Source organism: Megalobrama amblycephala, linkage group LG1 (assembly GCF_018812025.1).
Source record: "Megalobrama amblycephala isolate DHTTF-2021 linkage group LG1, ASM1881202v1, whole genome shotgun sequence".
Taxonomy (NCBI): Eukaryota; Metazoa; Chordata; class Actinopteri; order Cypriniformes; family Xenocyprididae; genus Megalobrama; species Megalobrama amblycephala.
The window spans coordinates 62108447-62132304 of record NC_063044.1 but is presented as its reverse complement, the minus strand read 5'-3'; the positions used below and the strand labels follow the sequence as shown (position 1 = coordinate 62132304).

General features: G+C 35.4%; 1 protein-coding gene across 1 annotated transcript in view; it reads right to left on the bottom strand.

Moving 5' to 3' along the window:
- LOC125278477 overlaps window positions 1–23858 on the bottom strand; it is a 45951-nt gene that overhangs the window by 14329 nt on the left and 7764 nt on the right. The window contains exons 2-8 of the mRNA XM_048207682.1: window positions 22107–22457; window positions 21641–21997; window positions 16813–16914; window positions 1323–1409; window positions 1137–1229; window positions 878–952; window positions 270–383 (exon numbers count right to left, since the gene is read on the bottom strand). Coding sequence (XP_048063639.1) covers window positions 270–383; window positions 878–952; window positions 1137–1229; window positions 1323–1409; window positions 16813–16914; window positions 21641–21997; window positions 22107–22457 — 1179 coding nt within the window. The remainder of the gene's footprint in view (window positions 1–269; window positions 384–877; window positions 953–1136; window positions 1230–1322; window positions 1410–16812; window positions 16915–21640; window positions 21998–22106; window positions 22458–23858) is intronic.

Here is a 23858-nt window from a genome sequence, read left to right as displayed (position 1 = left end):
GACCGTGACATTCACTGTCACTTTGATTTATTCTATTTTATTTCTTTCTTCCATTCTTTCATCACTTTTATTTATTTTATTTTTTTCTCTTTATCATGTAAAACACTGATTATAATCTGCTATATAAACACATTGTCTAATGGAAATGCTTCAATTAACTGATAATCAGGTCTGATATTAAGGTTTGTATATTTTGTAACTCAAACAGCATTAATCTGGTAAAACATGATTTCTGCTCATTTCTGACTCTTGATGAAGGAAACACTTACAGTAAATAATATAGAAGAGGTTGAACAGGAGTACAATCACAAACATGACTATAATCACGACACCTTCAAATCCAGCGAAATTCAGACTTTTGTCCAAGGCAGATTTAAACAGAACTGGAATAAAGAAAGAGAAAAAAAATCAACAATTACTAAAATAGAAGAACAAAATTGAAACATAGATCACAGGAATTACAGAAACTCTTCTCACTGAACAGATGTTTTGATACAAACATTACGACACATTCTTTGAACTGTCAGTCTCTCTTCTGATACTGACCCTTGACCTTTGTGCTGATCACATGACCTCTGACCCTGACACATGCTGAGATGTCATTCAGAAGAAGCTTTAGCTTCAGTCACTAACATGATGTCTACTGTAACAATTAATGCAATATTTTCATAACTAACTGGTGTAGATTATAATGTGTCGAGTCACACAGAGATTCAACAGTGAACATGTAGAATATACTGACAGAAATACAACAGTAACACCAGACACTTCCATATTAAAGATTTCCTGCAGGATATTGGGAATATCACATCATTGTTAATGTGCATTTTAATGTGTTTATGATAATGACTGTTGATTTACATCTGGATTTATTTACCTGAGTAAAAAACAGCCGAGAAAACAATATATTCTGTGTCATAACTGTAATACTGAACCCATGTTTTTATATTGCCTGTAAAACAGAAAAGATGAAATAATTACATCCACAATCTCATTTACACCAACACAATGAAACACAAATGCCAATAAAACACTGAACAATTTTTGTTGTAAAATAAATTTTTTATGTGAAAACAATATGCACATTATAATCCATATCCTATATTAATCTATGAATAATAATAAATCATTCATACCTGTGAAGTTATTAATATATGGAGCCGCCCAGAGCAACATGAGAGGCCTCAGAAAATAAAGAGCACAACAAGAGACCGTCTCAAACAGAGATCCTGAAACAACACCAGATATTACTGTACATATAAACAGATATTTGAATGATAAATCATAATGCATTGATAAACTATCAGTAGTGAAACACTGACCTTCAGAAAATCCCCAGAGGAGGAAAGACAGAAACATCAGAATATTTGGACAGAAGACGAGAAACATCTGAAGACGAAACACTGTGTCTGGAGAGAAAAGACAAAATAACTCACATTCAGTCAAATTAATAAATGATGCTTTAATTAAATATGAATTATTTAAACTCTCATTATCAGCCATTCAGTATTATTTAAAACACACATCTCTTTTCTTCCTGACTATTACACTTATATCTTAATGAATCAAACTCAAACTGTATTGGAAACACAAATGTAATATCATAAATGGCTATACTTCACTCAAATGTTGGTTCTTCAGCGGTTCTTTGGGGTGGTTCAGGTGAAATATACACCGTTATCGTATAAAGAAGCTGTTAAGCCTCTGTATGATTCTTTAAAGGTTCTCCAACCCTCTTATTCTCTTAGTTTAGTTGGGGAAAGGATTATAAAACAACATTAAAATACAGTGTATTTTCTGAAGATGACCTGATTCTCAACCTTTTTGCCCCCAAGGCCTCTCTACACCGTGAAGTGAATATGGGAGTAAGTCGGATTCTCACATTATAATTGTTTGTTTGTTCTTTTATTTGTCTTTGTCACGTTAGCTCTGATTTATTCATCTATTTGTTTGACCACAATGATGAAAAAAGTCTGTAAGTAAAGACAAATTACTTAAGGCTAGCTTCATCTTGAGGTGTTTTGTTAGGGTATTTTATTAGAAATCATGATTTATTTTAGTAGTGATAGTAGAGTATTTACACAACTAATTAATTACTTGAACTGCAGCAAACATTTTTTTCCACTTATAAATATTGCAAAATTTCCTCTCCCTTTAGGACCTATAAAGTTCTTCAATGTTGTTTGACGACTGAGGACACTTTGCAATATAAGTAATTTCTATAAAAACTGCTAAAATTGTTAATAGATCATATGAATTACTAATGTTGGACGTGTTTGAGTAAATCCATCTAATGTTGTTTATTGACTTGCATGTTATCCTCATTAACAAACTTTAGACTTGGAATTATCCAACCAAAATATTCATCAACTCCCTCTTATGCCATCTCAAATGCATGTGACTTTTTTTGTTGTTTTTCTGAAAAATATCTGTTTTGTATTCATTTTTTTTTTTTTTTTTGCCTGTATATGTTTTTATTATTCTCACATTCTCACAGTGAGAATGCTCTACTGCTCTACTGAAGAAAAAAGTCTCCTACAAGTCACCTTGGGCGGCCTGTGGGTGAGTAAATTAACAGCTAGTTTTCATTTTTGGGTAAAATATCCCTTTAATCAAGAATGATCCAATTTATTAGGGTGTAAAGACAATTTATGAATTGATGCATGTTTTATTTTCAGACTAAATTATAAATGAAATCAATGACTGATTCAGATGTGTTTCTTAATTGCAAATCTGGCCAGTCATTAATAAAAATTATTTTAGTGCTGTAAATTTTTATATTTTCTTGTCCTTTATCACATATCTGCAAAAATGTGATTCCCTATAACAGATTATTCTGCTTTTTTTTAAAAAAATAATAAAAATAATCACAGTTGCTTTATCACAGACTGAAAACATTCACATGAGAAGAGTGTGTCCTGAAGACCCTTATCTTTATCCTGAGAGAAAGTCCTGAAGACCTCATCAAGGAGTACCTTCTGAGTTGAACTTAAGAATATTCTATTTTGATTTATTTTCTAAAAAAGACTAAATTTGTGTATTTTGTAGTTCTGGAAGCAGAAGGCAATGGAACTATGTTCACTATTTTAGGATATCCAGACAGATGATTGAGGAGCAGCTCACCATGGTGGTGTTCATTATTCAGAAGGAGGAATAACTTCATGAACCATCTGCTGACATCGAGGGAGTTAAAGTTTTGAATAGAGATGCACCGATGTATCGGCTAACAATCGGCATCGGCCGATAACAAGCTATTATTATCACTATTTAAAACCGCCGATGGTCAGGGCCGATTATATCCTGTCAATCAACAGCGTGCGGAAAGACGTGTTCAGACTGCAACTCATACTGTGTGTGAAGAAAATCACTCCTGTGTTGAATTTTAACGCATTAACAGTTTAAAAATAGTGATGTTAAAGCAGGCTCTTTTTGACCCTATGAATCACCCGTAGTTCAAGCCAGGGTTGCCAGGTCTATTCAAATATTTCAAATATTATTTGTAGCACCTCCCATCCAATAATCGCAAAAAGATTTGTGCTTTTTTTTACTTCTGATAAGAATAAAAGTTTCAGTTTTCAATTTCTGTGCATTTTATCATGAAATTCAAACAATAAATGGCATTTTGACGCTCTTAAACATGAAGTGTCATTCGGCAGTGCGGAGCGCGAGTCTTCTCTTTCTCTTCAATAGTTATATCTTACGGAGCCCCGCACATGACATGCAAGAAAACATTTTTTATCGTGCGCACGATTTACTATTTCGTTCCCTCAATTTACTAAATGATTTATAAATCGAGGGAACGAATTAGTGAATCGTGCGCACGATTTAGCCTATTATTATTTTTTTCCTGATGTCATGTCCGGGGCTCTGTATTATCTCGAAAAACATGAATGAACATCAAAGGTATGTTGAAATATATTGCACAACTTTATATGTGTTTTAACCGCGGAAAGACGTCAATAAAACAGCTTGTGAACAATATGTCACATCACTAATATTGTGGTGTACCAAATGAGGGGGTTCCCTGTATAGTTTGCAATATTATTTGGGAACGATTTTTTTTTTTCCTTAAGAAAAACCAAACCTTCGGTATTGGCCAAAATCATTCTGAATAATCGGCTATCGGTATTGGCAGAGAAATTTACTGTCGGTGTATCTCTAGTTTTGAATCTACTGACTTCAGTTACATCAGCTTGTGTCCTGCTTCTGGTATGATACACACCATCAAACTGGCTCGTCTGGAACCCCTTCGATTTTCTTTGTATGTGTGTGTCTAGTACGAATGTGTAGCTGTATGAACGTCCAGTTGTGTTGTTTGAGAATTGCTTGGTTCACTTTGATTTGTGCAAGGGTAAATTACCTTAAAAGGGTTAGTTCACCCAAAAATGACTCGCCCTCTTGTCGTTCCACATCCATAAGACCTTCATTCATCTTCAGAACACAAATTAAGATATTTTTGATGAAGTCTGAGAAGTTTCTGTCCCTCCATAGAGATCCAATGCAACTACCAATTTCAAGGTCCAGAATGGTAGTAAAGACATCATTAAAGTACTCCATGTGACTCCAGTGGTTTAACCTCAGTTTTATGAAGTGATGCAAGTGTTTTGTTTGTGCAAAAAAACACAATTTACCACTATATTTATAAAATATTATCCAAAGCATATTATTATGAACACAAAATGCATGTGTCGTGAAGCTCTTGTGAACGTGCGTTGCAGATCAATATTTTCGTAAAGTGATAAATTATGTTTTTTGCACAAACAAAACACGTCACTTCATAAATCTGAGGTTAAACCACTGGAGTCACATGGACTACTTTAATGATGTCTTTTATTCTGGACCTTGAAAGTGGTAGTTTCGTTGGATCTCTATGGAGGGACAGAAACCTCTCAGACTTCATCAAAAATATCTTAATTTGTGTTCTGGAGATGAACAAAGGTCTTACGGATGTGGAACAACATGATGTCTCCATCTCAGTCTCTCTAGCGCCACCAACTGTCCAAATATGCACTCACATTTATGCTAATAACTTTATTAACCGTAAGGGCTAGAAACAAAAGTCCTTGGTTCAAGGCGATTGAATTGCACCACATGGCATCATTTTCTGTCATGAAAATTTTCCCTCCATTTTGAATTTTCTGAAAAAATTACTTTTTTGAACTCCTCCTAAAGCCCCGTTCACACGGCCAGTAACTTTTTCTCTGCATGGCCGTTTCTAGTGCTGTCGCTCTAATGTCATTGGTAGACTGCATGTCTGATCATATCTATATAAAATACAATCACAAACGATATATAAAACTAAGAAATCATTCTAATTTGACTGGGAATTAGGTTTAAAATAATTAAAAGTAACATTCTGACTGCAGAGCTCAGTGCATTAAATCATTAACTAGATTAACAATCGGTCTATCAACAAATTAAACTCACTCATACTGTCAAAAAATACTAAAACATCATTCGAATTTGACAAATAATCAATTTTCTTGCCCCTAATAATCAACCCAATGCAGGGGAAACTGTAATTGCAGTGGTGCTAAATTGCTCACAGCATCATATAATTAACAACACAAAATGAATGAATCAAACTCACAAGACTGCCAACCGTTTCTTTTCCACGCATTATTTTATTATATAGATGTATGGGTAACACTTTAGAATAACTCACGCTATGAAGCATTAGTTAAGCATTAGTAAATAGTCAATTCATCATTTATAAAACATTAACAGACATTAGTAAGCCATTTAAAAATACAGCTATAAATGCTTTGTTCTTGATTTATAAGCATATCTATAATGAGTTTAATAATTGTATTTTAATACTTTATTAATGGTCAATTTATCATTTCTAAATTATGTATTACATTATTCACAAACCAGTTATTTAGGAGTTGTCAGTGGTTCATAAGATCATTTAGGAAGTGTAAGTAAATGATTAATAAAATATTTAAATGTACATTTATGCATCTTATTATTTAGACATATAGTATTAGTTACTCAGTGTGTTAATAAATGCTTTATTAACATATTCCTAGTGTCAAAACTACCTCGGTACTAACTTTAAATCATTAGAGAACAGCAGTGCAGAAGATCACTGAACCTTTAAATCTCATTTATAAAAGCTTTACAAAGCATAAACAGTCCTCACTTCAGATGAGCTCACAAAAATAGTTAACTGACTACTTCTAAATGTTTTATAACTACCTGAATTAATCATGAATTGCAGTAGGAATATGTGTAAATAAAACATTTACTAACACACTAAGTAACTATTACTATGTGTCTAAATAATAAGATGTATAAATGAATGTTTAAATAGTTTATTAATCATTTACTTACACTTACTAAATGAACTACTGACAACTCCTGAATAACTGGTTTGTAAATAATGTAATACTTAATTTAGAAATGATAAATTGATTATTAATAAAGTATGAAAATACAATTATTAAACACATTATAGATATGCTTATAAATCAAGATTAAAGCATTTATAGCTGTATTTAGAAACTACTTACTAATGTCTGTTAATGCTTTATAAGCGATGAATTAACTATTAACTAATGCTTAACTAATGCTTCATAGTGTGCAGTTATTATAAAGTGTTACCCAGTCGAATCATATAAAACAGTGAAATCGCTATTCATGTCTGTCTTGCCTGCACTCGAGACGGTGACGTGAGCTCCAGAGAGCTTCACTCCTATCGGTTGTCGCTCGTGAAATTCGCTCCTGATTTGCATAAAGTTGAAATATCTGAACTTTTGTCGCTTGTCTCCCGTCTCTTGACACGCCTACTGTTGCCAACGGTCACTGTCGCTCTTGTCGCCGGAAGTCGCAAGCGCTCCATTGAAATGAATGGGATCCTGTCGCTTTGTCGCTGCGTGTCGCTGGCGGCGTGAATGGGGCTTAAGGTCATCGTTTCGATTTTTTTCACGAAAAGGGGGCTGTGACATCAGTGCCTGGCAGAGTAGTTGGTATTCCTAGCTTTCCCTCCAGGATTCTGGATCCAAAAGCGCTCTCTTTAAAGACACGACCATCACTTTGACGACCATAGGCTCCCACGTCTACCAGTGTGTCCTTTTGTAGTTAAAGTAGTCACGGCTAGCCTTTCCACTGTGCTTATAGGACTTCTATGAGTTTTTGAAACTTTTATGCAGGGAGCAATACGACACTGGCTAGGAGAGGTATTACAACTTGTCGCAATGTGCATGCGTTGAACGCGTGTACGCATACGGATCAAGTGAAGTATAGTTTGCAAGGTTGTGCGTTTGACTAAGAGTACACGTAAAAACCAAACTATACTTTGGGCTTTAAACACAGTAATGAATGTATAAAATACAAAATGTATTGGGCAAAAGCATCCCCATGTTATGTTAACCTAATGATGTTATTTAGTTTAAAGCCTACAGTTGGAAGCAGCTATTCTGCTCAAGGTGGACCCAGAGTTGCTGTTTGAAGTTGAGGTGAGCCATGAACAGTTGACTACAGTGTGTGAAGCACAATCTAATCAAAGCACTTCACTTATTGCACATCTTGTTATGCAAATGATTTCAATGCAAACATTAGTTTTTTTGTTTTTGTTTGTTGTTGGTCTACACAAACTATCCTATTAATGTGAAGAGAAAATTATATTCATTTTTTTAGTTAATTGCCCAAAGTATTTGAGCAGTTGTACAACAGCAGTTAAAAACTAGAATGTACATTTCCTGAAGAAAATGTGAATGTTGCTTGCAGTGGCAAAATTCGGCACTCGTTGCTAGAGTGTTTCTAGGCAATTGCTAAGGTGTTGCTAGGCGGTTGCTAGGGTGTTCTGGGCGGTTGCTAGGTGGTTACTATGGTAACCTGGTGGTTGTTCGGGTATTGTTATGTGGTTGCTAGTTGTCACAGATGGTTTCTATGGAGTCTTTATAAAGTTCTTAGCAAGTTTTTAACCTAACCAGCACTTAGCTAATCACTATTAGCATGTAGTTATTCACTGCTAGGATGTGTAGCATGTTGGAAGTCCTGTTTGCTAGCATGAGTCAAAAGAGACAACCGCCATGTCTCTACGATGTTCTGATGCAGAGATATAGATCTTGCTAAACGGTTGCTAGGGTACTCTGTTTGGTTGCTAGGGAGTGGCTTGGCAGTGCCAGTGATGATACTCCAGAGGCTGCTTGTCAGTATGAATGATATAAACCAACCCTATGATGTTCACATTTGAAGATATCCTTCTTTGGGTTTCGGTTGTTAGGGTGCTCTAAATGGTTGCTAGGGCGTGGCTAGACAGTTAGCAGACTTAAACTAATAGACTGCATGTCTGCCCAAATCAAAAGAGCCAAACTCACGTGTCTCTATGATGCTCTGATTCATTTATATCCATCTCATCTATATTTAATGTTAAGTCTATGAGGTGGTTGCTAGGGTGCTGTAAGTGGTTGCTAGGGTGTGGCTATGATGAATATTTTAGGTCATTACTTATTGGCTGCTTGATGAGTCAAATGAGTGCGCGCGCACGCGTGTGTGTGTGTGTGTGTGTGTGTGTGAAAGTGACAGTTGAAACCGACGGAATGTTTGTGAATTTGAATTTTTCAATGTAAGTCTATGGGACTTTTTTGGCTGCTTTTTCGTCCGCTGTGCGAACATTGTTAGTCCGATCGCTTAGAAAATTCACAGCACATCTCTCCTCAATGAGCCGGTCGATTTGACACCTCATTCATGGGTCTATGACAAACACTGTGGGAGGATTAGCGTGCCAAACTTTTGTGTGGAATAATAATAATAAGTATGCAAGAGAACAATAATGATGCTTCGCCAGAGGTAAATTAATTTAACTTATAAGGTTTGCCTTTCAAATGAATATGTGAAGATGGTTAATGCTATTATGCTATTATTATTATGGTTAATGCTCAGACCAGCCCTCCTGACATCCCAACACCTAAGATAAAGGCTGCAAGGAGGATCATCCCCTGCAGTTTGACCGCATTGTGCTCAGGTTGGATGTCCAGTTAATCACAGAGGAGAGCGAGGACATCTTGATGGCACTGGGCCTCCTTCTGTGTGTACTTTATTTGGAAAATCTGTAGTCTTTTTAACATTAGATTAATGAGTGAGTGAAATTACAGATAATTGCTAATATAACCACTTGCAAACAGTTATGCTCTGAAGTCCTGCAGTATCTTTCACTGTCAGCAGCGCACTAACATTTTTGTAAGTCCTTCAGGATTTCAAATACAATATAGAAACTGGAACTAAAACTGGAAGAAAGAGAGCAAGAGAGAATATTGACTCTGAAAGTCTACTCCCAGATTGAGTTTCTCACTCATTTTACAGTGACAGGAAGTCAGACGGCATCCTTCTATTTAAAAACAACACGCTCCAAAAAGGTCAGTGTCTTTTTCAGTCCTTTAGGATACTGGACTGGATTCCAAACAAAAAATATACACACAGACGGATGAGACGTCCTCACTCTCCTCTGATTAACTGGACGTCCAACATGAGCACAATGTGGTCAAACTGCATGGGATGATCCTCTCTATCTATCTTATCTTATCCAGTATCCAGTTGTATTAGTAATTTTCAGTAATTTCACTCGCTCGTTAATCTAATGTTAAAAAGACTACATATTTTCCAAATAAAGTAAAGAATGTATGTAGAAGCAGGACTATTGTCTTCTTCAAAAATGTACAATGCTTGTTGCACTATTTTGTATGTGTATAAAAAGAGTATATTGTGATGTTGTACATGTATATTCTCTGACTTGTCAGAGTTTATTTGCTGCTGAAAGAAAGAAATTAAAAGGTTTTGGAAGTGTAATGTATTTTGTTTCTCAGTAAGCATTTTGAATCTCTAAAGTCATGATTTGGTAAGAAATTATTAATTATCATTCATCTTTTAAGTAAAAGCATCATTTAGAAGCATATTGACTCATCTATAGTAGTATCTGGCATGATAATAGGCCCTGCTAGCTCATAAAACAATATATGACACCTCTAATTTGACAAATGTGCTAGAAAGCTTCTTTAAGAATAGGTGCTGTATAGCACTAAAAAAGCTTCCCTATGATTACGAGCCAATGAACCACTACTGGTGCTAAATGGCACCTCTTATAGTTCTACATAGCACCATATGACAAAGATGCTGTATATCACCTTTAAACATAGGTGCTATATAACACTTAAAGAGGTTCCCCTATGATCCAATGAACCACTGCTGCAAAAATAGCACTATTTTTGTTTGTGTACTGATTAAGGACAGAAGAGTAGGTCTTTCTCTTTTCTGGTGACTTACCCAGTAGATTTAGTACCAACTTTATCTTGGTTGAAAATTGCTTTCGATCCTGAGATAATCCACTGTGAACTGTACATGTGTATTCTCCCTCATCTTCAGCTCTCAGATTGTCCAGACGGAGGGAGAAGTTTCTGTGTTGAATCTGACCAGTAAAGAAATGAGCTCTATCCTGATAATCCTTGTGCTGTTTCTCTGCTCGACTCTCACCATCTTCATACAGATGAACCAGATCATCTAAGTCTTTTTTTCTCCATTCCACCTTCAGATCCTCCATTGTAGAGGGTCTCTCATCATAACAGGGCAGAACCACTGAAGATCCCAGAGGAACAGGTGTGTGACGAGAAGGTTCCACAATGAATCCTGAAAATTAAACATTCATGTGAAATAAGGTAAAAATAAGTGAGGCATATTTTGTGTATTTTTTCCCCATTAAACAGCCCTAAAAACTGCATTAAAAGTCCAAACATTTATTAAGGGTTAAGCACAGAAGGTGCAAGGACCTCGTTACATATTATTACAGCAGAGAGAGAACTGAGGTCTGATCCTCACACAGACTGATCACCAAACGTTCACATCGTCTGATCCTGTGTGTTCTTACTTCTGGATCTTGTGCAAAGATAGCCAATCAGATTCAAAGACCTGACAAAATGTTATCTAATTGTGTGTGCGATCAAGCACTTTTGAAGGAAATCACTGGATTCAGTTCATGTGAAGTTTCTTAGGTTGATTACATCATATCTTTTAAAGATAATCAGAGTTTGTCCAAGGCACTTTAATAGCAGTTAAACTAGATATCCACAGCCAGAACTGATTCATTTGATGCATTTTCTGAGTTATATATGTGAAATAGTCTTATTTTCTGTTTTGTACTTGTGATGCTTTTATCTTGAGTCTCTAAATGACTATTTTCCACACCAGTCTATAATTGTGGTATAATGTATGGAAGTTTATTAATGCCAAATGTTTTTGAAATAAAAAGCTTGTTGAATTTGCACTAATTAAAAAAGTGCATTGCATTAACTGTGCTTGTATTTTAATGCATTGGATTTTTAGGGTTCACATTTTTATGGCCTGAAATTCAACATGGTCATATATTTAAGCTGTGAATATCTCAATTAAAAAATTTCACACATTTTCACATTATTAAAAATTTGAGGATTCATATTCGCCTCTTAGATTTCACTTCCAACATATTAATGCAGTCTATACACAGGGAAAGTAATTGTGAACACACAGCTTTTGTGTCTTTATCAGCTTTTCTGCATTTATTCTGGCCCTGATAATCATCACACATTCACTTACCGCTTGCTCTATTTCAGCAAATTCTTTTTGATGAATGAATGAATGACTTACTAGCCTTTGCTCAAGTCTTCGTAAACAGCCGCTAGCGGCACCTGCTGGTGAGATCGACTAACAGCAGATGGAGATCATGCATCGGCACTCTACTGCTTTTCCTGCAGTTCCCGGATGTGAAATGTTGAATTTTCTGCCGAATTTGAACCACTGAATTTGTGGAAGCGAATTTCTAAAAATAAAATGGACTGAAAATTGCCTGTTGAATATTTTAGGTTGTATTTTTAAGCAGAATTAATATTTTGGAAGTGAATATGAAAGGTGAATATGAATCTTCAAATTTTTTTGATAAAAATGAGTGTGAACTGTTTTGAATTGAAATATTCACAGCATAAATATACGACCATGTTAAATTTCAGCCTACAAATATGCAAGCCCTAAAAATACAATACATTAAAATACAAGCACGGTTAATGCAATGCATTTTTTTTTTTTTTTCAACAAGCTTTTTATTTCAAAAACATTTGGCATTAATAAACTTCCATAATAATTCATCTCAGAACAGCATGTTTGAATAAAATGAACTGTGATTAGTTACTGTACATGTTAGTCAGAAGGCTATGTTTTATCTTCATGTTTTAGAGGGCAGATCTTGGTCAGAATGAGGCACATTATGGACCAGACGTTTTGTGGTTTAGTCAAAGTTGTAGGTATGTGAGACTATAAGGGAGCAGTTTCAAGAGCAGTACATCTTCAGCGCAGTGATACATTATACACCATAAACACAGGGTCAGTGGACAGGGTGAGAGACGGGCCCAAAAGAGCCCACGTCACACCTCTCTTCATCTCTCTGCACTGGCTTCCACTTGCTGCTCGCATCAAATTCAAGGCATTGACGCTCGCTTACAGATCTACCACAGGCTCAGCACCCTCCTACCTCCACTCACTCTTACGAGTCTACACTCCTACCAGAAACCTGCGCTCATTAAAGGAGCGAAGGCTTGTGGTACCGTCACAGAGAGGCACAAAATCACTCTCCAGGACATTTCTCCAGTACATATCCCTTTCGAGAATATTCTCATTCACTGTCCCTTGCTGGTGAAATGATCTTCCTGCCTTCATCCAGAATGCTGAATCCCTGGCAATATTCAAAAGACAGCTGAAAACTCATCTCTTTCGTGAGCACTTAACCTCATCTTAAAAAAAAAAAAAAAGAAAAGCACAATAATTCCTCCCACAAATTGGGATTTTTTTTTATATTATCTGCAAATAGCTTTTATATTATAATTTCTTGATTTCTTCTCTTCAATTTAGTAGGAATTTACTTTCCATAGACACTCGCATGTACAAAACCAGCACCCGCTGATAAAGCATATAAATACATGTTCAGATGTAGTTGCTGCTCATTCAAAATTAATCCTTTTATGTATATAATTAATGATATATGACCAGCCCTGCAGACAATTATATTTATCACTTAAATGCATCATATTTTTATTGTAACTATACTGTGTAATCAAAATTATATATTGATCAGGGCTACAACAGCAGGAGTTTTTTCTTTTACACTTACCCAGTTCCAACTCTGCATCAGTTGAAAACACACAGTCCTGATCCCTGTAGACTTTACATCTGTAAACTCCTTCATCTCCAGCTCTCAGTTTTTTCAGATGGAGGGAGAAGTTTCCATCTTTAATCTTCTTATTTGAGAAATGAGCTCTTTTGTGATAATCCTTGTGCTGTTCCTCTGCTCGACTCTCACCATCTTCATACAGATGAACTAAAGTCCCTGAGTCTGTCTCTGAGTTTGAGTCTTTTTTTGAGTCTGTTCTTCTCCATTCCACCTTCAGATTATTCTGTAACAAGCTTTTGTCAACCTGACAGGGTAAAACCACTGAAGATCCCAGAGGAATGTAATCACCAGACATATAGAAATCTATAAAGGAATAGAAACATGCTTTAATGTGGAAAAAATAAACTTTAGCACAAAACTCACTTGCTTAACAGCTAGTCCATGATTCACAACTTGCTATTAATTAATTAATTTGGTTTAATATGCAAAATGCAACAAAAAATATATTTTTTTCAGTTTTTATAATTTTAAGCATAATTTAATAGCAAACCATCCAAGATATGTTTCAAATTGCTCTTAGGCCCTGTCCCAAATGGCACCCTAAACACTCGTGGTCTTCCTACTATCGTGACGTAATGCCGCTTTGACTGACGGGAAGAAGTCTGCTGCGGAGCCGCACCAGTGCAAAAGTGCACTTCGAGGGCGAATATCGACTGCAAAGGGGGCGCTCGTGAGCACCCTTTTGAAAGCAAAATGACAAATGGGACACTCTACAGTCCAAGAACAGGTCTCTGCAGGACAGTAATAAGAGTTCAGTGGGTGAATCCATAAACAGAGCCTGATTTGCCCATGTCAAACTGTGGGTAGGGTTTAGGGGTGGGGTCGGGTGAAGGGGATCATTTTCACTGCTTGATTTATAAACACCCACCAGTTTGAAAACACTTACAAATACAGAAATGCCCACTTTTGTTCTGCAGAGACCTCATACTCCTACAGTCTCGTGGACTTAACGGACACATGCACAACACAGCCATTGTACGTCCACAAGACCGATAGTGCAGAGAAGTGTGCCATTTGGGACAGCGACTCAGAAGTGCTGAATGAAAACATTTCCAGTATCACATCAGAAAAAAATACTAATTTCCATATCCTGCAAAAAGTGATAATGTTCAAATTATCACCTTAAGCATATAATAACTGTTAATGAAGAATGTTTAACTCTCAACTCAACTCAGCTTTATTTATATATCACCAATAAAAACAATTGTTGACCAGGGTGCTGTACAGTATAACAAACTAACTACATGTACCACATAAATTACAGCACAAAACAAACCCAAAACACAGCACACACCAATGACAATTAAAAGCCAGAGAAAAAAGATGGGTTTTGAGTTTTGTTTTAAACTCATTTTGGTGCAGCAACAGCAAAGGCTCTGTGTTCTCTCGACTTTAATCTAGGCCGAGGAACTCTCTGACTATAAGGTGGAAAATCCTGGAATGTTTTCATCAAAAACCTTCATTTCTTTTCGACTAATGAAAGAAAGACATGAACATCTTGGATGACATGAGGGTGAGTAAATTATCAGGAAAGGTTTATTTAAAAGTGGACTAATCCTTTAAACTACGCCAGAGCACGTACACACCTCACGCACCGGATGTCATGCGCACACTCAAGGCTGTTGGACATAGTGGTGTATCAGATGATATATATACTGTTCGGTTTCTTGCACAAACTAATGTGCGAGAATGTGACATTGTTTCTTCTACTGAAGAAACAAAGTCCCCTACAATTTGGATGCCCTCGGGATAAGCAGATAAACATCAAATTTTCATTTTTGGGTGAACTATCCCTTTAAGAGTTGAGTTTGATTACGTTTTTATCTGTTTACTTACTCAGATCCACATTTGTCTTGGCCGAAAACACACAATCCCTCTTGCTGTGAATTGTACATGTGTATTCTCCTTTATCTTCAGCTCTCAGATTGTCCATACGGAGGGAGAAGTTTCCATGTTTAATGTGTTCAGTAAAGAAATGAGCTCTATCTTGATAATCCTTGTGTTGTTTCTCTGCTCGACTCTCACCATCTTCATACAGATGAACCAGATCCTTGAAGTCTTTTTTTCTCCATTCCACCTTCAGATCTTCAGTTAGTAAGTTTGGAGGAACATGACAGGGCAAAGCCACTGAATCTCCAAGATTAACTTTAAGTTTGCGAGATTTTTGCACAATCAAACCTGAGAAGGAAAAGAGATTTAATTTAACCACAACACTGATGAGCGATCTGTCTATAGCTAAAAGATTTTGCTATAGTTTTCTAGTTTAGCTACTAGTAACGCAAAACTTTAGGACGCAGAAATATTTGATTATATAAATTCAACCATACTTGGTAACACTTTATAATAACTGCACACCATGAAGCATTAGTTAAGCATTAGTTAATAGTTAATTCATCGCTTATAAAGCATTAACAGACATTAGTAAGCAGGTTATAAATACAGCTATAATTGCTTTATTCTTGATTTATAAGCATATCTATAATGTGTTTAATAATTGTATTTTCATACTTTATTAATAATCAATTTATCATTTCTAAATTAAGTATTACATTATTTACAAACCAGTTATTCAGGAGTTGTCAGTAGTTCATTTAGTAAGTGTAAGCAAATGATTTATTAACTATTTAAACATTCATTTATACATCTTATTATTTAGACACATAGTAATAGTTACTTAGTGTGTTAGTAAATGTTTTATTTACACATATTCCTATTGCAATTCATGAATAATTCAGGTAGTTATAAAACATTTAGAAGTAGTCAGTTAACTATTTTTGTGAGCTCATCTGAAGTGAGGACTGTTTATGCTTTGTAAAGCTTTTATAAATGAGATTTAAAGGTTCAGTGATCTTCTGCACTGCTGTTCTCTAATGATTTAAAGTTAGTACTGAGGTAGTTTTGACACTAGGAATATGTTAATAAAGCATTTATTAACACACTGAGTAACTAATACTATATGTCTAAATAATAAGATGCATAAATGTACATTTAAATATTTTATTAATCATTTACTTACACTTCCTAAATGATCTTATGAACCACTGACAACTCCTAAATTACTGGTTTGTAAATAATGTAATACATAATTTAGAAATGATAAATTGATCATTAATAAAGTATGAAAATACAATTATTAAACTCATTATAGATATGCTTATAAATCAAGAACAAAGCATTTATAGCTGTATTTATAAACTACTTACTAATGTCTATTAATGCTTTATAAATGATGAATTAACTATTTACTAATGCTTAACTAATGCTTCATAGTGTGAGTTATTCTAAAGTGTTACCCAATACTTTAACAGCTGCTACCATAAATTACTTTAATGTTTTATAACTTATGTCTTATCTCATCTTGGTGTTGTGTTTGTCAGAATATGAATAACTTATGATAACTCAAATGAATTAAACTCGTCAGCTATCACACTAACAAACTTTTGACTTCTTGACTTTTTCTAAATTGTAAATATTTCCATAGGAAAAGCAGCATCAGCTGTTTGATTTACACACTCAATAAACACTAATTATTATGAAGATAGTAAATTATTATTTTTAGGTTCAGATGTATTTTCCTCTGAATCACAGTAAATCAGAATATGTTCCTGTTATAGTTGTACCTTTAGTAGGAGATCTGCAGTAGATCAGACAGCAGAGCAGAAGAGCAGATCCAGATGCAGAAATACAGAGAATCATCATTATTATGTGTAGAGCAGAGAAACCTGTCAAACACACACAGTTATTGGACAATGTTATTATTGTGCAAAGCTCCTTATATTGCACAAAATTGTCCCTAAGATATGATAAAGCGGGACACACACAAGCATGATGTCAATTTAACACATTATTGCATGCATGATTTCTTTTCTGACTCAGACACAGTCACCACTAAAAGAGTGTGTGATTTCCTACATTTCTACAGTAATACTGTGCTGAAATATATTCCAAAGCTAAGACAAGGAAATACTATCAAAACCATTAGATCAACCGCAGCTAACGCTAAACTGTAGTTGAACACTTACCCAACTGGTAAGTTTCAAAACTCTTCACAGTGATCACAGCATCAGTTTGTTAGGTCATGATTTTGTCTACATCATGTTTTATTGAGCGATGAACTCAAAACTTTGGTAATTTTATGGAAGGATGAGTTGTTTTGAGACATGAATGAAGTGTTTTGGTAGTTTTAGTGCATTTTAAATGTGAAATTAATTGCTGTGAAGCTGAAAGTTGGTCAGGAGAACTGAGTAAAGTTATGAATAAATTACATGTATTGAGAAATGTGTAAAACAAAACAAAAACAAACTGTAATTCCTTACCATTTATATAAAAGAGGATATTTTATGAATAATTTCATACTGTAATGTAAACATGGACCATGTCAAATTTACTTGGGTGAATTAATAACAATAGAGGGGTGTCAATCTCATTTTGTAAATACATTTTACAAACAAAAAGATTGTGTAATGCTGCCTGTCCTTAGTGTTTTTAGGTCATTGTTTTATGAGTAATAACGTGTGCTTCTTGCTACCTCTGCTAGTGCTGTGGAAGAATGAGCTGATGTGAAACATGGATGAAGCATTTTGGTTGTTTTAGTGGATTTTGAATGTTTGTTAATTGGTAAATATAAATGAAGGAGTGTTTCCAAGTTCTTGGAAATCTGCAATAATTACACCAGTAACTGCTAATTGTTTTTATTTAAGAAAATATCAAAACTAAATTGGACAAAGGAGGTGTGGTGGAAGCTGTCTATCTAGATTTAAAGAAAACATTCGACAGTAAATCATGAGGTTTTAATTAATAAGTTATCAAATTATAATTTCTCATGGATTTAATTAATTAATTAAGGTAATTAAAGATCATACCTTGCTGATAGAAAACTAGAGATCGACCGATATATCGATTTACAGATATTTTCCCCAATATTTAAGCATTTTACCATAATCGGATATCGGTTTTGTAATATCGGATTTACAGATAAACGCCGCCATATTGTGGGTGTTTTGAGAATTGAGCGCAGGATCGCCATTTCAGCGCATCAGAGGGCAGACGAGATAGCGGCGTGCACAGGTAAAGTATACTTACCTGCTTTGCTGTAATTAGTAAACTTTTTTTTAACATAACAGCCATTAATGCACAAATTAGTTACATAAATGCCTGAAATGTTGCTAGTTTATGCAGCAATTGTCTCTAAGAAATGGAGACAAGCTCACAGAGTCACGTAAGATAATCCATCTTGCCCTGTCCCAATAAAGACATAACTCTGTATGAATTCAATAATACAGCCATGAATGAGCACATGTTGGACATAAAAGCGCTGAATTTAATTCTCTCTCTGTTGTTTGTGCTCATCATTAGTCTCGTGAAGTCGTCTGCATTTTGTTCACTCAGCGGGTTAATGCTCAGGAAATGCTCCACGGCCACTGCATGTAACTTGAGATTCACTTGTTTAAAACAGCGTAATTATATAAACATTTACTATACAACAACTAATTCGCTAATAAACATCCAAGTAAACACAACTCTATGAAAATTCATTATTTATTATCTCCACAAGCGATCACAGTTTGAGTAGTTCTGTGTAAATGCATAGATAAATGCGCTTTGTCAGCAGATATTTCATAATCTAGAACGACAAAAACATTATTAATAATTCTGATATAACATACCAGTTGAGAAATGCAGTAAAATACGATGTTTTGTTTGTTATATTCCAATATTCCAGAGAATATTATTCAGTTATTTAACATTATCCAGTGAATTATTCTTCACTCTTCACCCTATTAAACAGCTTATACATCTACTAAAACTGTAGTTTAAAATGAAGTATTACATTTATGCAAAGTTGATATGACTCCTGTCTTTAATTTATTTTCTCCATTTGAAAACATTAGACATTTACATTTATTTTGCGTATTGTTAACATTAGTGTTGCTGCTAAATACAATACAATACAATAAATACAATTATTTTTGTAAAATGAAGATTAAAATGAACATGAAAGACTAATTTTCAACAAAAACAGTTTAGTAACAATGCACTTTTTTTATTTTTTGCACTTTCAGACCCCTCTATTTATTGGTGTATAAATAAGAATTTTGTTTTCTATGCAAGGAGGGAGTGATTGTTATAAATAAAATGGTTTGTTCAGTTCAGTGGTGTTGTAATCGTGTCAAAAACAGAAGTATAACAGTAAATAAATATCAGTTCTGCATATCGGTTATCGGGCACATAAACACACAAATTATCGGTATTGGTTCTAAAAAAAATCAATATCGGTCGATCACTATAGAAAACAGAGTGTTCGGTAGGCCAAATCTAATTGTGTTGGCGTACCTCAAGGTTCAATATTGAGTCCTTTGTTATTCAGTTTGTATACTAATGACCTACCTGACGTTTGTGCATCTTCTGTTAATTGTCAGATGTATGCTGGTGATGCGGTTATATATTTGCATGCTAAAAGCAAAAAGCAAGCTGCAGAAGAATTATCAGCTGCAATGGTTAATAAATTCATGTTTACATCTTAATGTTAAAAAAACTGTATGTTTGTTTGTTTTTTATCAAAGTCTGCAAATAGAGATGATGTTGTAGTAGCAGAAAGTTATTAGTAGTTCATGAGTATAAATAATTAGGCATAATAATAGATAATCAAAACTTACATTTAAAAAAGTTTTGTGTGTGTGTGTTTTTAAAGTAGGAAATAGAGTTAAATCAAAATAATCTGGTAAATTTTAGACACATTAGGAATAATATAACCACTGAGGCCTCAAAGTTATACATTAATGCTATGATCTTCTCACATATGAATTACTATCTCACCAGATGGACGCAGACAGGTGAGACTACATTACAATCAATAGGAAGACTCTATAAGTAGGCTTAGGAAATATTGCATAAAAAGTCTAATTTATATCATCACTAAAATTTTAACTAAATATGATATTTTGAAATAGATTAAATTTGCAGATATTATACTTGTGTGTAAATTTTTTCATGGTATGGCCCCACCTCCACTTAATGAGTTTATTAGACAAAATCATAACTGCTAGAGCCATTCCTAGAGGGGATTGTACAATAACACATAGAAGAAGTGCTTTTGGGCAGTCAGATTTTTATTATAGAGCACATACCTGGAATACTGTACCCACAGAATTAAGGAATATTAATTACATCTTTTACTTCTTTTTCTGCATCATTAAAACAGTGGTTATTGGATAATCAAGCATGTCTTCATATTTTAGTGTAGTGACTTGTTTCTGTCTCCTTATATTTAAAGTCACTTTGTGTTTGTGTTTGTGTTAATGTTATGGCTATGTTTGCTGGAATGTGTTTTTATGTACTTATAGACTTTACCATCAATGTATCAGGGATTACAGATTAAAATTAAAATTAGCCTGTATGGCTAAATCTGGCACATTAACATGATGGACTTGAGTGCTCATGTTAATTTATGTGCATTGTCCCTTTTAAATAAACAATAAAGAATGTGAAATTAACTGCTGTGCCAAGATGAAAGTTGCTGAAGAGAACTGTGTGAAGAGTTTTGAAAAAGTACTGAGAAATAAGTCCTAGCAGTTGTATATATATATAAAAATGTCTGAGTATCCCAAGAGAAAGCACATAAGCTTATTTAATATAATTAAAAAATATATGTAATAAAAACGTCTCAGGTTACACATGTAACAATGATTCCCTGAGAACAGGAAACGAGACACTGCCTTCTTAGAACACTAATGGGGAATGCCTCCACGGGAGCCGGTGTCTGAAACGTTATCAAATCACACCAATTGTATTGGGCGGCGACAGCGTTTAGACAAACAGTCCCTGAAAGACAAAAAGAGGTTGACTTGTTCTCTAGGCGCCCCTTATGTGCATTCGGGTCGCAATAGTAGTGACGTCATAGGCTGTCGCCAGCCAACACAATTGGCGTGATTTGATAGCATTTCAGACACCGGCTCCCATGGAGGCGTTCCCCATTAGCATTCTAGGATGCAGTGCGAGTTCCCTTTCGAAAGGGAAACTAAATTATATAATTTCTAAAACAATATATTGAATGATATATTCAATGATGTTGTTAGCTAAAATTGCCCTTTTTATAATTTCATGCAAGCATTATGAAAAAAGAAATGAAATGAGGGATTGAAATATGTTTTGTGGGCGACTGAAGTTACAGCAATCATGTGCCTCATGAAGATCACTGTCCTGACAGTGTGTGTGCTGCTATTAGCTGGTGAAGTCATCTGATCTCAGAGGATCTGTCACTCTATGGTCATTTCTTTGCATATGTAATGCTGTTTAGTTATTGTCCATTAATAATTTGGCAATTGTATTCACTGGAATAAATCAAAATCACTTTGCTGTAAAATTTGGAATCTTAATAAACTTCATATACAACTGGACATAAATGAGTAACTAAATGACACTTGTGTATTAGTTATTTTCATGACTCACCCAGTCTCTCCAGCACTACAGTTGCATTGGCTGAAGCTCCTCCAGCAAACACTTCACACATATAAACTCCTTTATCCTCAGTTCTGACGCTCTTCAGTCGGACAGAGAAGTTTCCTTTGGGGATTTCAGCAGTGAAGAACTCAACTCTGTCTCTGTATCGCTCATGTGATGACTCTGGTAAAGCCTCATTGTCTTGGTAGAGAAGAACCATAATTTCTTTATCTTCATCAGTTTTCTTCCATGAAACCTGTTCAAAGTCTTCAGGAGTGATGTGAGAGTCTACAGAGCAGTTCAGAGTGACGTCTTCACCCACAGACACAGATATAGACCGATCTGATCCTGAGACCAGCAAACGCTCTGAAAGAACAAACAGAGTAAATATCACAGCAGGAAATACAAATTCAGTCATTAGTTTCTGTAAAATCATAGTGAAAATGAAGGAATGAAATCATGTGTCAATACTCACCAACATTATCAACTTTTATTTCAACCACAGTCTCTCCAGACTCCTGCTGACGGTGAACTGTACATGTGTATTCTCCTTCATCTTCAGCTCTCAGACTGTCCAGACGGAGGGAGAAGTTTCCATCTTTAATGTTCTCAGTAAAGAAATGAGCTCTATCTTGATAATCCTGCTGCTGGGACTCTGGTTGACTTTCACCATCTTGATACAGATGAACTAAAGTATCTGAGTCTCTTCTTCTCCATTCCACCTCCAGATCCTCCATTAATAAAGGTTCATCAACATAACAGGGCAGAACCACTGAAGATCCCAGAGGAGCAACCAGAGGACCAGAGGGACCGTGCACAATGAATCCTGAGACAGAGAAATTAAATAAAGTAAATGGATACATACTAACATAGAGCATAATTACTGACATGAACAAGTATTTATGTACTGTAGGTGCATTTAGGGGTGTCACTAGGGCTTGATGTTATTTTTGGTTTCTAGATATTTAGGCTGCTCAAGCTTCAGTATTTGACCATTTGTTTTACAATAATCATGCTGTGATGATAGAGGAGAGTTCAGAAACGTCTCAGGTTACGTATGTAACCATAGTTCCCTGAGAACAGAGAACGAGACACTGCGTTTTACCGCATATGGGGAACGTCACGTGAACCGGTGTCTGAAAGCAATGTATCAAATCATGCTAATCCTATTGGCCGGCGACTGCCTATGACGTCATCAAGACATGGGCCGGAAGTATATAGGAGCCGCAGGTGAAGCAGTCAGTATCTTATCGTCTGAAGGGACTGTTCAGCAGGTATCCCCGATGCATGGCAAGGAACGCAGTCTCTCGTTCCCTGTTCTTGGTTACATACATAACCTGAGACGTTTCCTTTCGAAAGGGAACTCTACACTGCGTTTTACCGGATATGGGGAACGATATACCCATGCTGCCATGCTTGAGGAGATACCAAGAAGATGGCTAGATAAACGTCAACTAGCAGTTTCAAATGAAACGTCCAAGCAACTCCCCCTCGGGTCAAACAAAGGCTGTCAGTGACACCATTCCCTACGGCCAACAGCCCAAGCTATAAGCCTCAAAGAGGCCTTCCGCAAAAGGCCTACCAAGGCCGTGTAAGATTGAAAATATCTAAAGATATTTTGAATGAACAAAAAACATTTGCTTTACTGTTTCAACCCCATCTCTCTTGCTACAAGGGCCATTTGGAAGGCACAAAGGTGTTGAAGGTGATCAAGGCCTGTAGGCCAAGATGTATATACATCGGGGGTCTACAAAATGTCACACCTTTAGTACAGTGGGGGAAGTTTTAATCTTCTGATTGGTCAGTTTGAATGTCTCACATTTGGGTTTCAGTCACATGGTCAAGGAAGGGATAAAAGAAGATTGTATCTGTTGCTCTGTCTCTTTTATCCTCTGCTCTTTGATTCTTGGCTTTTCTTGGGCACTCTCTGGCACTCTCTATCTCTCAGGTAACTTTTTACATACATGCTGGGTACAATTAATGGTATATGATTTTATAATCTCATACATCTATCTTGTAATTATTTTAAGTGTAACCATAATCAGATATTGTCATTAAACCCTTTCAATTACAAATTATTTGTGCTAACTAGTTTTGATTTAGTATTAACATTAATGTGCTTCCTATTGCAATACAATATTGTCACACTATAGAAACGCTCTCCCACAGGGAGATGTAGAAGGGGGACATAGTCACCCCAAATGCCACCAGGGAGGCCGACCCGGTC